This window comes from Ascaphus truei, chromosome 10 (genome assembly GCF_040206685.1).
Source record: "Ascaphus truei isolate aAscTru1 chromosome 10, aAscTru1.hap1, whole genome shotgun sequence".
Classification (NCBI taxonomy): Eukaryota; Metazoa; Chordata; class Amphibia; order Anura; family Ascaphidae; genus Ascaphus; species Ascaphus truei.
In genome coordinates, this window is record NC_134492.1 from 34,734,882 (window position 1) to 34,749,456 (window position 14,575).

The 14,575-nt window shown below is 47.2% G+C and overlaps 1 protein-coding gene across 1 annotated transcript in view; it reads left to right on the top strand.

The window, feature by feature from the left end:
- The window catches only part of QSOX1 (quiescin sulfhydryl oxidase 1), a 26,797-nt gene extending 13,037 nt beyond the window's left edge, over nucleotides 1-13,760 (top strand). The window contains exons 6-10 of the mRNA XM_075615478.1: nucleotides 214-395; nucleotides 1,513-1,632; nucleotides 5,381-5,534; nucleotides 10,861-11,037; nucleotides 12,719-13,760. Coding sequence (XP_075471593.1) covers nucleotides 214-395; nucleotides 1,513-1,632; nucleotides 5,381-5,534; nucleotides 10,861-11,037; nucleotides 12,719-13,539 — 1,454 coding nt within the window. The 3' untranslated portion in view covers nucleotides 13,540-13,760. The remainder of the gene's footprint in view (nucleotides 1-213; nucleotides 396-1,512; nucleotides 1,633-5,380; nucleotides 5,535-10,860; nucleotides 11,038-12,718) is intronic.
- Nucleotides 13,761-14,575: the final 815 nt, after the last annotated feature.

The window sequence follows — 14,575 nt, forward strand, 5'->3', positions numbered from 1 at the left end:
TGGGCTGGTACTAGGGGCTCCCTGTAACCCATGGATATGAGATACCTCTCCTCTGACACCATGTTTCGTGTAGGATAAAAATGACAAATTGTTTATAAAGTCTGGGTCTCGTGTTTTAGACCCAAAAGCTGAAGCATTCAGGCCCTGAATGTGCTGGGTGGTTGTTCCAATGCTGCTGCCTGTGTGGGTACCTCTGAGTCTGTGTCTCGTGAGTCCTGTGTAGTCTGCGACTTATGTTTTCCCTGCACACACTGTGTGATTGTAGCTCCAAAGTGTACATGGCTGACCTGGAGTCGGCTCTGCATGATTCTCTGCGGATGGAGGTTGCCCGTTACACAACACTGGAGGGGGACCGGCTGACGGCTCTCATCAACTATATCAATGTGCTGAGAAAGGTGAGCAGGAGTAGGGTTCAGTAACGACACAGAAAAAGGAGAGGGGGAGAGGGATGGGGTGTGTGTAGGATAGAGGTGGAGTGGTAGAGCCAGACCCTTCACCAGCTTGTATGGGGCCCAACACAAATGTAAATCAGTACCCTCCCCCCCCCCCCCAACTGCCCTGGGTAGATAGATCACTGTGGGCCTCTCTAGTAGAGATAGTTATATTAAATCAACAGGAGAGGTCACAGTCCTCCAAACCAATCCAGAATCGTTCTGGTAAAGCAAGCCCACTACATTGCCGTGCACACGCATGCACGCATACACGCATGCACGCATGCACACATACACACACTGATCTGTTTCAGGCAGGATCGTGGGTTTTCTTTACAGCACATTCTGCATTGGTTTGGAGATTTGGGGCTTCTCCTATTGAGTTAATATAACCCTTTCTCTGCCAAGGAGGCCTGCAACTCATTGCAAGGGGTTGAAATGGTTGTGTTTGCTGTAGTAATGAGGTTCTGGGTGGATCAGTGATAGATATTGTTTATTTAAGGTTTCTCGGGTGGTTGAATCTCTGGTGGAGGATCATGTTGTACTTATGCAGTTCTATATATTGGCCACTGGAGGGAGCGCTTACGAAATATTTTCTGTATTGTAGTAGCCTGCAACAAGGCAAGCAGAGTTCCTCAACCCTGCCTTTATTTGAACCAATTGCTAATGCACTAATTTCATAGTAGTTCTGTTCCTATAATATTAGTTAGAAACTGAAATTGCATATCTAATTATAATTTCGTGTTTTGTTTTTTTTTTAGACTTATCACAGTGTTATCTTAATTACTTCATAAATATAACTGTGGATTACAGCTTGCCTTTTATTTTTGGTGTTTAATACATTTCAGCATGACAGATCTGGCCAGGAACACATTACAGGGAATGGGTTAATACATTACACTCGCATCATCATATGTTGTCTTAGAGGACACACTTAAGGTTAGTCTGAAGCAACCCTGGGTGACATGAGGTCCTGGGTGTTAATAACGTGCAGCAGTGTAATTGTATCACTGTATATATCATTGGGTTAGTATGTTTTGATGTTGCGGGATCTGTCAGCCTTCTGCACTCTCTCTAACAGTACTTCCCTGCCCGCCCTTACCTGCGCACTCTGCTGTACACTCTCAGCTCCTGGCTCCGCTCTCAGGGGAGGAAAGTCTTGTACAAGGATTTTCAGGATGTTTTAAATAACAGAAACCAGGTAAGAAAAACAAAACATCTATGATACCTTACCCACCACCACTTCTTTTTTGTGACCATGAGCCACCGGCTATATCTGATGGTCTCCGTTGGGAGTGATGTTTAAAAAACGTGAGGATCTCAACACTTCCGAGTGAGAGAGAATAAATTTTGTGGCTCTGCCACTAATGGTTTGTTGGCTTCAGGGTGCAAGTATGTGAAATAATATCAGAATATGATTTGGTAAGTCCTCTAAGCGTTGGTTAATTAATGTGTGTGTGTGTGTGTATATATATATGTGTGTGTGTGTGTATATATATATATATATGTATTATATACAGTGCTTGACAAATCACCCAAAATCTACTCGCCAAACCAAAAAATCTACTCGCCACCTAGCCCCGCCCCCAGCCCCTCTCAGGCCCCGCCCCCAGCCCCTCCCCTAGCTCCGCCCCCAGCCCCGCTTAAATTTTTTTTAAGTAAATTCCTAGTAAAACACATTCTTTTTTGACATAAGTTTATTTATTGTATTACATTTATACTTTACTACAATTAGTCCTTGTTACGTGTGTGTGTGACTATTTTCCTGCACCCATTAACCAGTGTCTGGACGCCCCCTCTTCACAATATCTAAAGCAGCAATCCCGACTGGGATCTTACCTGATCCGCAGTCCCTCAATGACCGACTGACGCGGGGATGACTGTCTGGGGGATTGGGTGGGGGGGTGTTATCTGATTTGGTGGGGATTACTGACTGGGTGGGATTACTGACTGGGTGACTGGGTGGGATTACTGACTGGGTGACTGGGTGGGTGGGATTACTGGGTGGGGGTGGGATTACTGACTGGGTGGGGGTGGGATTACTGACTGGGTGACTGTGTGGGGGGTGGGATTACTGACTGGGTGGGATTACTGACTGGGTGGGGATGGAATTACTGACTGGGTGACTGGGTGGGATTACTGACTGGTGACTGGGTGGGATTACTGACTGGGTGACTGGGTGGTGGTGGGATTACTGACTGGGTGACTGGGTGGTGGTGGGATTACTTACTGGGTGACTTTATTACTGACTGGGTGGGGGGTGGGATTACTGATTGGGTGACTGGGAGGGGGTGGGATTACTGATTGGGTGACTGGGAGGGGGTGGGATTACTGATTGGGTGACTGGGAGGGGGGTGGGATTACTGATTGGGTGACTGGGAGGGGGGTGGGATTACTGATTGGGTGACTGGGAGGGGGGTGGGATTACTGATTGGGTGACTGGGAGGGGGGTGGGATTACTGATTGGGTGACTGGGAGGGGGGTGGGATTACTGATTGGGTGATTGGGTGACTGGGTGGGATTACTGACTGGGTGACTGGGTGACTGGGTGGAGGGTGGGATTACTGACTGGGTGACTGGGTGGAGGGTGGGATTACTGACTGGGTGACTGGGTGGAGGGTGGGATTACTGACTGGGTGACTGGGTGGAGGGTGGGATTACTGACTGGGTGACTGGGTGGGAGATGGGATTACTGACTGGGTGACTGGGTGACTGGGTGGGATTACTGACTGGGTGACTGGGTGGGAGATGGGATGACTGACTGGGTGGGGGGTGGGATGGGTGACTGGGTGGGATGACTGACTGGGTGGGGGGTGGGATGACTGACTGGGTGGGGGGTGGGTGACTGGGTGGGTTACCTCTGGTGTCCTGCACACACACGTTCTCTCTCTCCCCCATACATACACACACACACTCTCAAACACACACACACACACACACACAGTCTCAGTCGCTCTCCCCCATACACATACACACACTCAATCTCTCCCCCATATATATACACACACACTCTCTCTCTCAATCTCTCTCTCACATACACATACACACACACTCTCTCAGTACCTCACAGTATCTCAGGAGCGCTGGAGGGGAGAGAGGGGGGGGGGAGAAACACTCGGCTACTATCTCCCGCCCCGCGAGGACAGCGGGAGAGCACCGGGGGGGGGGTGTGTCTCCCGACCCGCGCGCACAGCGGGAGAGTGGCGGAGGTGGGGGGGGGGTATCTCCCGACCCGCGCGCACAGCGGGAGAGTGCCGGAGGTGGGGGGGGTATCTCCCGACCCGCGCGCACAGCGGGAGAGTGCCGGAGGTGGGGGGGGGTATCTCCCGACCCGCACGCACAGCGGGAGAGTGCCGGAGGTGGGGGGGGTATCTCCCGACCCGCGCGCACAGCGGGAGAGTGCCGGAGGTGGGGGGGTATCTCCCGACCCGCGCGCACAGCGGGAGAGTGCCGGAGGTGGGGGGGGGGTATCTCCCGACCCGCGCGCACAGCGGGAGAGTGCCGGAGGTGGGGGGGGGGTATCTCCCGACCCGCGCGCACAGCAGGAGAGTGCCGGAGGTGGGGGGGGGTATCTCCCGACCCGCGCGCACAGCGGGAGAGTGCCGGAGGTGGGGGGGGGGGTATCTCCCGACCCGCGCGCACAGCGGGAGAGTGCCGGAGGTGGGGGGGGGTATCTCCCGACCCGCGCGCACAGCGGGAGAGTGCCGGAGGTGGGGGGGGTATCTCCCGACCCGCGCGCACAGCGGGAGAGTGCCGGAGGTGGGGGGGGTATCTCCCGACCCGCGCGCACAGCGGGAGAGTGCCGGAGGTGGGGGGGGTATCTCCCGACCCGCGCGCACAGCGGGAGAGTGCCGGAGGTGGGGGGGGTATCTCCCGACCCGCGCGCACAGCGGGAGAGTGCCGGAGGTGGGGGGGGTATCTCCCGACCCGCGCGCACAGCGGGAGAGTGCCGGAGGTGGGGGGGTATCTCCCGACCCGCGCGCACAGCGGGAGAGTGCACGCGGAAGAAATGAGGCAGACACTGATTTGGCTCAACAACTCAGAGAAGATCTGCGCAAAAAAAGAACAGATTATCGATATCTTGAAATGCAGAGACTTCGAGAGAAGCTGCCTCAATACAGCATGAAAGAGAAAATAATTAAAGTGATAAACACAAGTGATAAACGCGCACACAGCGGGAGAGTGCTGGAGGTGGGGGGTATCTCCCGACCCGCGCGGACAGCGGGAGCGCCAGGGACCGGGGGCAGGATGTATCAGTGTATATATAAATATTTTAAAGTGCATTAAATTCCCCCCACCTCGAGCATCTGTTCAAAATCCTCCATGACCGGATCAGCAGCAGCAGTAGCAGACACACGCGCACACCCCCTCCCCCCCCCCCCCATCATTACTTTACCCGTGCAGAGAAGGAAGGGCGGTTTGAAGTCCTGGTAAACTCCATCCCGCGTCACAGCCAATCAACTATCAGATAAAGGGATTATTATTTTTTTCGAGCAGGGCTTTTTTTTTTTTTTGCAGAGCAGGGGAAAAGTTACTGGCCACGAGCCAATATCCGATCGCAGCTGGCGAGCTGGCGACCGGGTTTGTCGAGCACTGATTATATATATATATATATATGACACACACACACACACACACACACACACACACACGGAACATATATATATTATTAGGTAGTAGTAATAAACTTTTATTGTATAGAAATGTTTGTAACTTCAAATCACAGTGAGTCCTCCTTGCTCCAAGAACTTACAATCCCATTGCTTGGTGTCCAAGTCATACAGAAATGACTTGGAGTTTTCCATCCATTTAAAAACCGGCGCCATGTGGCTTCCAGCTACGTACCCCCTGCTTTCTGTTGTCCTGACTTGGACCTTTTACAGTTTATTCCCATTTGTAAACGCCAATAAGCAGTAATTTGGATGTCTCCCCCTATCTGTGTGTGGCAGACTCCGCGGGCAGTGCTGGCTCCTGACGTGAACTGGGTTTGGTGTCAGGGCTCCAAGCCTCAATTCCGGGGCTACCCCTGTTCCCTCTGGACTCTCTTCCACCTACTGACCGTCCAGGCAGCTGAGCTGGAACGTGAGGGACTTCGGAGATCGGGTGAGTGCAGCCAGGACCTGCTAAATGTGTTGCCCAATGAAAGCTATAACCCCCTTCACCACCAGAGGGTTTGCCAGTCAATGCATTGCAGCTCCATCTGACAGTGAGAGAGCCCTCCCATGCAATATTATAAACCAATACACTGTTGGAGATGTGCTTGCCATATCCAAACAACAGTGTAGTCTTTGGAGATCACTTACTGCAGCAGATGTAGGGTGTGGTGAACTTTTTCTGTGGTACGGTTTTTAACATGTATCCTTTCATCACGGGAAGGGGGTATCCGTGTTGGTTTGCAGTCTTCCGTCCCTCCTCTTTGCAACTTCCTTACACATCAGTAATGGACAGTCGGCAGCAAGATTGGTGCTTGCGACTCTGTCAGACTGTGTAACCTATGTAAAAATGTATATAGTGTATGTGTATATTAATATATATATATATATATATATATATATATATATATATATATATGTTATTATTTATATATATGTTATTATTTATATATATGTTATTATTTTGTGTGTGTATTATTATTATATTGTATGTATATGTGTGTGTATATGTTTGTGTGTGTGTATATGTATATGCTAACCTGCATATTTCAACCCCCCACCCCTTTACAACTTATTCACTGCAGTCTCTCCCAAAACTGACTGCACAATACACTGAAACCCTGAACTGACTCTAGCATTGCAATACAGCTAAACATTTGACAAGGAACAGGCACACACCTGCTGTTAGTCTGCTCGCACTCACTCTGCTCACAACAGCTCCTTGCAGCACTGCCTACCTCTGGCATCATGAACCTGCTATGTATTTTAATTTTTTTTCTTTCTCCTGGTCTCATGGAGATGTTACTCCCTCTATCCACTACAAACTCCTCCATCCTGGCCCACACCCAACATCACCATACACCCTGGACTACTCAAAAGCCTTTCACTATCTACTGAATGTTGGTGGAGAACTCTAAAAACCAGCACACCAACCACTGCTCACTCAAATGGCAAACATCACAAATCTACAACTTGCAAACAACTACCCAAATTTCTACTCATACTATTACGCTCTTTAGCAGGTGATATTGAACCTAACCCAGGTCCTCCCATTTCAGCTCTGTCCCATGCCCCTGAGAATTCCACCTTTAAATTCCAAAAAGGGCTATCTGTCGCCCATATAAACATCCGGAGCCTGCTGCCCAAACTGGACGAACTAAGGGCATGGTGCCTTATGCATAAACCCAAAGCCATCATTCTTACAGAAACATGGCTATCCCCTAAAGCCCCTGATGCAAATATCGCCATTCAGGGATACTCCATTTTTAGGAGAGATAGGTCAAAGAGAGGAGGAGGGGTGTTATTTTATATTGCAGACATCTTACAATTTACACTGTTAAATTGCCCACCAAGTCCACCCTCTTTTGAAACTCTAGTTGGCAAAATCTGCCTCCCCTTTTCTAAGCCCATCTTGCTTGCTGGCATCTACCGCCCCCCTAAAGCCCCTCTACAATCCTTGACTGATATCACCCAATTTCTTGGCTCCATTACCTCTCTGAATGAGAAGAGTGAGCTGCTAGTTCTTGGGGATTTCAACTTCAATTGGCTTGACCCTAAAAACCGCAAAATCCAGATACAACTCAAATCACTTAACCTATCGCAACTCATTTCCCAACCCACACGGATAAACCTGAAATCGCATAACCATTCCTTGCTAAACTGGATTCTCTCCTCAAACCCCAGCAGAATCCAATCCTCTAGCATCCTTCCTGATATTTTCAGTGACCATGCAATAGTGTACTGTGTAAGGAAAATTAAACCGCCCCATTCAAGCCCTAAAGTTCTCCTCACTAGAACATTTAAAAACTTTAACCCACAACAGTTTCTGGATGACCTTACCAACTGCCCATGGCACAGAATCGATTTAATTCCCGACCCCGATTCTGCGCTCGACTATTTCCAATCCGAGTTCTTAAAACTCTGCGATACCCATGCTCCACTACGCAAAATAAGGGTACGGGGGGCCCACCTTCCATGGGTTACACCTGACCTTATAGCACTCTACCAGTTCAGGGATGCCTTGTGGAAAAGCTACAAAGTAACTGGCACTACCAAGGATCTCAATCACTACAGATGCATGCGGAACATGTGCACAAGGCAAACAAGGCATGCAAAAGCACAATATTACGCTGACAATCTCCACCAAAATACATCAAACACAGCTAACTTCTGGAAGGTTATCAACAATATATTCCAGCCTCCTAACCATCAACAACCAAGTAATATCACTAAGGGGGATATTACTCCGACAAACCCCACTGACATTGCAAATGCATTCAATGATTACTTTGTGGGGTGTGCCACGAACTTATTAGCGAAACGCAGCACAAACCCCAAACATGAATCTCATCCTGGGAGTATCCCTACAGTCCCACCCCCTCCCAACACTGCCCACAATTTTCAATTTAGCCCAGTATTTGAAGAGGAGATTACACAAGCGCTCCTCAAACTAAAACTAAGTAGCCAATGTGGACCCGACTTACTACAATCTAGGTTCCTACGACTTGGTGCCCCAGCCATTGCCAAACCAATTGCGTCCATAGTCAACTCTATCCTGTCTGCAGGCCATATCCGTAAGACCTGGAAAACTGCCAGAGTTGTCCCAATCTTCAAAAGTGGGTACAAAAACACTGTCTCAAACTACAGGCCAATCTCACTTCTCCCAATTCTATCCAAAGTCATGGAAAAATGTGTCCACTCCCAATTAAGCGATTTCTACACCAAGACAAATTTCCCTAGCCAATTCCAGTCTGGGTTTCGTCCCAAACACTCCACCGTAACTACCCTGCTAAAAGTTTGCAATGAAATCCAGTGTGGAATGGAACAGGGTCAACTCACTGGTGCAGTATTCCTAGATTTTGCAAAGGCTTTTGACACAGTTGATCATGTTAGCCTGCTTAACAAACTCCAGAGCTCTGGAATAGGGAAACAGGCTTTAAACTGGTTTCAGTCCTACCTATCAGGAAGATCCCAACATGTGTCCATCTCAGGCTCTAACTCCAACCCCCTGGATATCACCTGTGGTGTCCCGCAAGGCTCTGTTCTGGGGCCACTACTCTTCTCAGTGTTCATTAATGATCTTCCCACAGCTTGTAAGGAAGCCTCAATACACATGTATGCAGATGACACAATCCTATATGCACACAGCCATAGCCTCTCTGACCTTCAACACATACTTCAGTCTGACTTTTTGAGACTCGAAAACTGGATTTCCAAAAACAAACTGTTTTTAAACACTGACAAGACTGTAACAATGGTATTTGGGACCAAGACTAAATTTGTAAAGATTACAGTGACTGAGCTCCTGATTAGAACCAACGCTAACACCACCCTAACACCTGTCACTAGTTTTAAATACCTGGGCTTATGGTTTGACACCCACTTAACATTCGGGATGCACATTGATACCCTGACAACCAAGACCTATGCCAAACTAGGGGTACTTTACAGGAACAAATCCTCCCTAAGTCTCCTGGTCAGAAAGCGTATTGCACAGCAGATGCTAATGCCAATTATTGACTATGGAGACATAGTATATGGCTCGGCTCCTCAAACCCACCTTAGCAAACTTGACACCCTCTACAATTCAATTTGTCGTTTTGTTCTCCAATGCAACTATAACACACACCACTGCGAAATGCTCAAAGAACTAGATTGGTCATCACTAGAGTCTAGGCGCAAAGTTCACCTTTCCTGTCTCACCCTCAAATACTTTCTGGGCAAGCTACCCAGCTACCTGAACAAGCTCCTCACCCCTACCACATACAGCACCTATCACCTGAGATCAGACTCCAAAAGACTATTCATGGTCCCAAGGCTCAACAAAGTATCCGGACGTTCCTCCTTCTCCTTCCGTGCACCCCAAAACTGGAACAACCTACCAGAGACTCTCATATCCACCACCAGCTTAAGTTCTTTCAAATCTAAGGCTGTCTCACATTTTAACCTGGTCTGTAACTGTTTCATACGCTCATAATATATATTTTCTTTAACTGTGCACGCAATGTTTCTGTATATAATGTATACCTTGTTCATTTATGTAACTGTACTTGTAACCATGTATTATTTGTTTTACTCTGTGCCCAGGACATACTTGAAAACGAGAGGTAACTCTCAATGTATTACTTCCTGGTAAAATATTTTATAAATAAATAAATATGTGTGTATATGTATGTGTGTGTGTGTGTGTGTGTGTGTGTGTGTGTGTGTATATATATATATATATATATATATATATATATATATATATATATATATATATATATATATATATATATATATATATATACATCTCATTATTATTATTATAATATTATTATTGTTATACCTCATTATTATTGTTTAATATAATATTATTATTGTTATACATCATTATTATATTAAACAATAATAATGATTATTATTGTTATTCATCATTATTATTATTTTAATATATCATTAGTTATTTGTCTTATTTACTCTTTGTTCCCTTCGCGTGGTAATGCTCAGTTTCCATTGTGATTCTGGTCATTCAGAGGTTGAGCGTGCCTTACAAAAAGTAGTGGTACTGTGCCAGGACATTTCAAGACCTCGTAACGCCTCCAGAGGGGCCTGCAGATTCTGGCCCATTTGGCATGAGAGGTGTTAAATTAAATTAAATAGTCAAATTTTTTTGACTGAGCCACCTGTGCTGAAGCAGGGATATCCTTAAAACCTGACCTTGAGGACTGGAGTTGGCCACTCCTGGTATGGAGTATAACAAAAGCTAAAAAGCCTCAGTTCTACACCCAATCTGACAAATTATTTAATTCTTAATTATTTTTTCTTCGCATAAGTGAGGCTCATTTAGTTAAAACATTTTGGCCAAAGCATTTTAAGCTTGCGAACCACGCCAAGTTACCCCCTCCTTCACAAGTCCTAACACTGCCTGCACACGGGCTGCTGGCCTCTCCAATGGAAGGAGAACTGTCTTAATTGTTTATCGATTGAAATCTATAACACCCGTAAGCTCAGAACCCAAACCCACCACACCATATACAGTATTTTTGTGTCAGAAGGAGTGCTGCTGGGACTGTGACCTCGTGTGTACCACACACATTTGATCTATAATTAGAATAGGTTGAACTTAATGGACGCATGTCTCAATTCTCTTTTTTTCGACCTCATCTACTATGTAACTGTGTAACTACGTAACCGTGTCCTAGCTCCAAAAAAGTGCTGTCAGAGACTCCTGCTCAATTGAGTATTGTGTTGCTAACCTCTGCCCCCCCCCCCCCCCAATCGTGTCTCCATTTCAGCCCCCCGGGAGGTGCTGCTGGCGATGAGTGGCTACGTGAAGTATTTCTTCGGCTGCAGGGAGTGCGCGCAGCACTTTCAGAGCATGGCGGTGGAGTCGCTGTTCACCGTCCGCTCCCTGGACCAGGCCATCACGTGGCTGTGGGACCGGCATAACCGGGTGAATAAGCGCCTGGCAGGTGAGCATCGCGCAGCTCATTGAAACCGGTTCACTGCTAGAGAAGCGCAGAACATCACCCCAGTTACAACATGCTCCAAGCACCCCATCCATGCTATAAACCCGCAGAGCATTGCTTATTTTTCTTTATTCCCTGCTGGAGCCGTGAGTTTGTTTTGTATACCCAGAAATAACGAATTGAAGAAGATTCTGTTGCACTTGTAATGATATCAATAGTCATGAAATCGTCGTACTATGCAAGACCCCTCCAATATGTTGAAGGTTCCTGGGTGAAGTAGAGCAAATAAAAAATACCACTAGTGAACATGTTGACATGTCTCAAACAGCTGTGCAACCCTTTCTTTCCCCATTATCTCTTAGCATACCATTGCTTCCAGTGCAGCCAGGGATTCCGGGTAATGACAGGCAAATTAGCACAGTGTGTCCCTGTTTACTAACTCCCTCCCAACGTTATGCCTAACTCCCTCCCAACGTTATTACACCGCTTTTCAGCACAGCCTGGGTGAAGTATAGGTTTCCTGCTTCCATCTCTCTCGCCTGGTGCTGTTCTTGTGATGTGTTCCTGGGTAACACAAGCCTCTATGCAGATTGTGTTACCTATTGCATGAACTGTGTCAAAAGTTCCTCCATATATTTTGAAACTTCCTGACACCCCCCACCCCTCCCCCCCCCCAAGCTCTTGGAATCGCATCTATAAAAACATAAATCACTTGTTGAGTGTTGTGTGGTTTAGAAAGCTCCTTTACAAAGTATATTCACATGGAACTCTCTGGCGGGTCTAACAAAAAATTCTCACCCTGCACATTACAGCTGATCCCCATTATAACGCAGTCCTTGGAGGCCACAGAATGAGACCACGTTATAACCGGGATCGCGTTACAATTTCGTCGCACGAGGATTTACCGGCATCTAGATCTCTCTCTCCTCTTTGACAAGACAGACCCTATAAATAAACAAAATTGAGGTTTTCAAATCTCGGGAGCCACGCTCAGACCGCGTTATAAGCGGATTCACGTTGTAGCGGATCGCGCTATAACGGGGTTGAGCTGTAGTTTTCTTAATAACCAATACAAATACTACAACTTAGAGGCAATCCAATGTGGTGATTCTTTTTTTTTTTTTTGTTTTTTTGTTTTGTTTTTATGTGTGTGTTAACATAGGATTGAAGCGAGGGGTCTCCAGAGCTGAACCACATTAATTTTCGGGGACCCCCTGCTTCCGGAGATACCTCTGTAGGGGGTGGCGGTAGCCACTCGGGTAGCAGGTTTCACGTAATGGCGGAGTTTCAAAGCTCTCGCGCCCTGCTGACCAATAGGAAGCAGTGACGTCATCAGGTTCGGCTTCCTATTGGCCCGCGTGACGCGTGAGCTTTAAACTTTGCTGACAAACTGGCACCCCCATTGGCAGTAAGTATCTTGGGAACCAAGGGGTCACAAGAGCTGCAATTGATGGGGTTCAGGTGCGGAGACCCCCCCTGCTTCAATCCCATGTTTAAAAAAAAAAAACACAGTAGTTCAAACTTTTTAACTGCAATAAAATGTCTGATGAATCTTCATGGCAGCGCCTTTGAAGCTATCACAACCTGGAAAAATGTTCTTTCATGCATCCATGAAATATATGGTGGTTATTGCACGTATATTTTGCCATGTGTCACTGCTCACCCATGTCTTTCTTTTCGTTAGGAGCGGAGAGTGATGATCCAGAGTTCCCGAAGCGTCAGTGGCCCTCATCGGAGCTTTGCCCCTTGTGTCAAGAAGGAGGGGCTGGTCAAGAGCTGTCCTGGGACCTCCAAAACGTGCTGCATTTCCTCAAGGCTCATTTCTCCAGGGAGAACATAGCAGGAGACTATCTGGAAGATGAGGATTTGCTTCTGGAAAAGCAGAATAAGGCAGGGAGCACCGGGGGGAAAAGAAAGAGAAGAGACACCGTAGACGAGAAAGAGGAAAAGGCTTGGGACAAAGATGAGGGAAAGAGCGCAAAGGCCAAGGCGGACAGAGAAGATGGAGAGAGGAGAGAGACAGATTCACGACCCAGGGAAGCCAATCCACACCAGAGGCCCAGCATCATAAAGATGAAACCTATGGTCCAGCTGCAAGGTGAGAAGGAAGATGAAAGTGAAATTGTGGACTTGGACTCCATTGTGCCCCATTTGTATCGGAGCAAATCTCTGCAGGACCCCAGCCTGCTGCAGGACAACCGTGTCCCTCCCCCTGATACCCTGCTGGAGCCCCCTGACTCTGAATTTGACTACATTGTGGTTAAGCAGAGGCTGCTGAAAAGGCAGGTGGACCAAAAGTACATGTTCGGGGTGGTGGTGGAGAGTGGAGACGCCAAGTGGAAGGGGCACTGGGTGAAGATGCTTGAAGTTGGATTTTCTCGCTTGGACATCAGCCTGTGTGTTGTGCTTTATTTCCTCTCCAGCATGTGTCTGCTTTTCATGTACCTGTATTTGAGCGCCGGGTCACGCTGCCGCCAGTCCCGGCGTGCGTGTCCACAGGTTTGACTTGAGCATTCCCAGTATACCCTTTGGTGTGACAGACTTAGTTCTGGGTGTGTCAGAGAGAGAACTGTGCCTTTATTCATGGGTGGTTGAAGTACCATCGGACCATAGCCGTTCTGTGCTTCAACGGGCAATCTCACCTTGGACCCAAGTGATCTAATTGTAGTTATATTTCTGATTTAATTGATGCCTTAAAAAAATAAAATTAAACAAATAATTTAAAATCGTTTTTTTTTTAATATATGAACGTTTTTCTGGAAATTTCTTTGGATGCTTTTACCATCTTTGCTTTTCGTGGTGACAATATTTGTGACTTCTTATTTCTGTATGGATCCATGTTTAAAATAGACAAGAAGCAAATAGTGACGCACTGTTAGTGCTAGTTTGCATGTCATTACCCAGAATCCCTGGCTGCACTTTATGCTAAGGCTGCATCCACGGTGCTGCTGAGCGTGCTTGGCGCGTTGTTAATTCAGTGAATGTAAATGTAAATCTGCACGGCCACGATCACGCGGTGCTCGCTCGAGCACGTACGCTCTCCCAAGCTCAGCGCTTGGGGAGACAGATAAAATAGATTTTGAAGCGCACTCAGCAGCACACACGCACAGGCACATACACACAAATAGCCCCGATCCACCCAATGACATGCTCCCTTCCCCCACCCCTGTCCCCCCCCCCCCCCTCTTGCAAAATTTGCAGGACACCCGGCGCTTATGCTTGGAGAATTGGTGACGTCACTGCTCTCAAGCATGAGCGCGCTCAGCGGCAGCGTTGCCGCAGCCTGAGAGAGAATGGGGGGAGGCAGGTTTGTGATTAATGTGCTCACAAGTGGTATTTTTATTTGCTATATCTAAAGACAATTTGTCGATTTGCCTCTCATTCATCTTCTTCACTTGTCATGGCCCCGCAGGTAAACAATTGAGAGGATAATTATTCTGATGAGAATAAATTCAACAAGTAAACAATAAGTAAAATGTTTAATTTGAAGGTCATTGAATTATATTGATGAGTTATTTTCTTTCTGTTACGTGGAATTGTC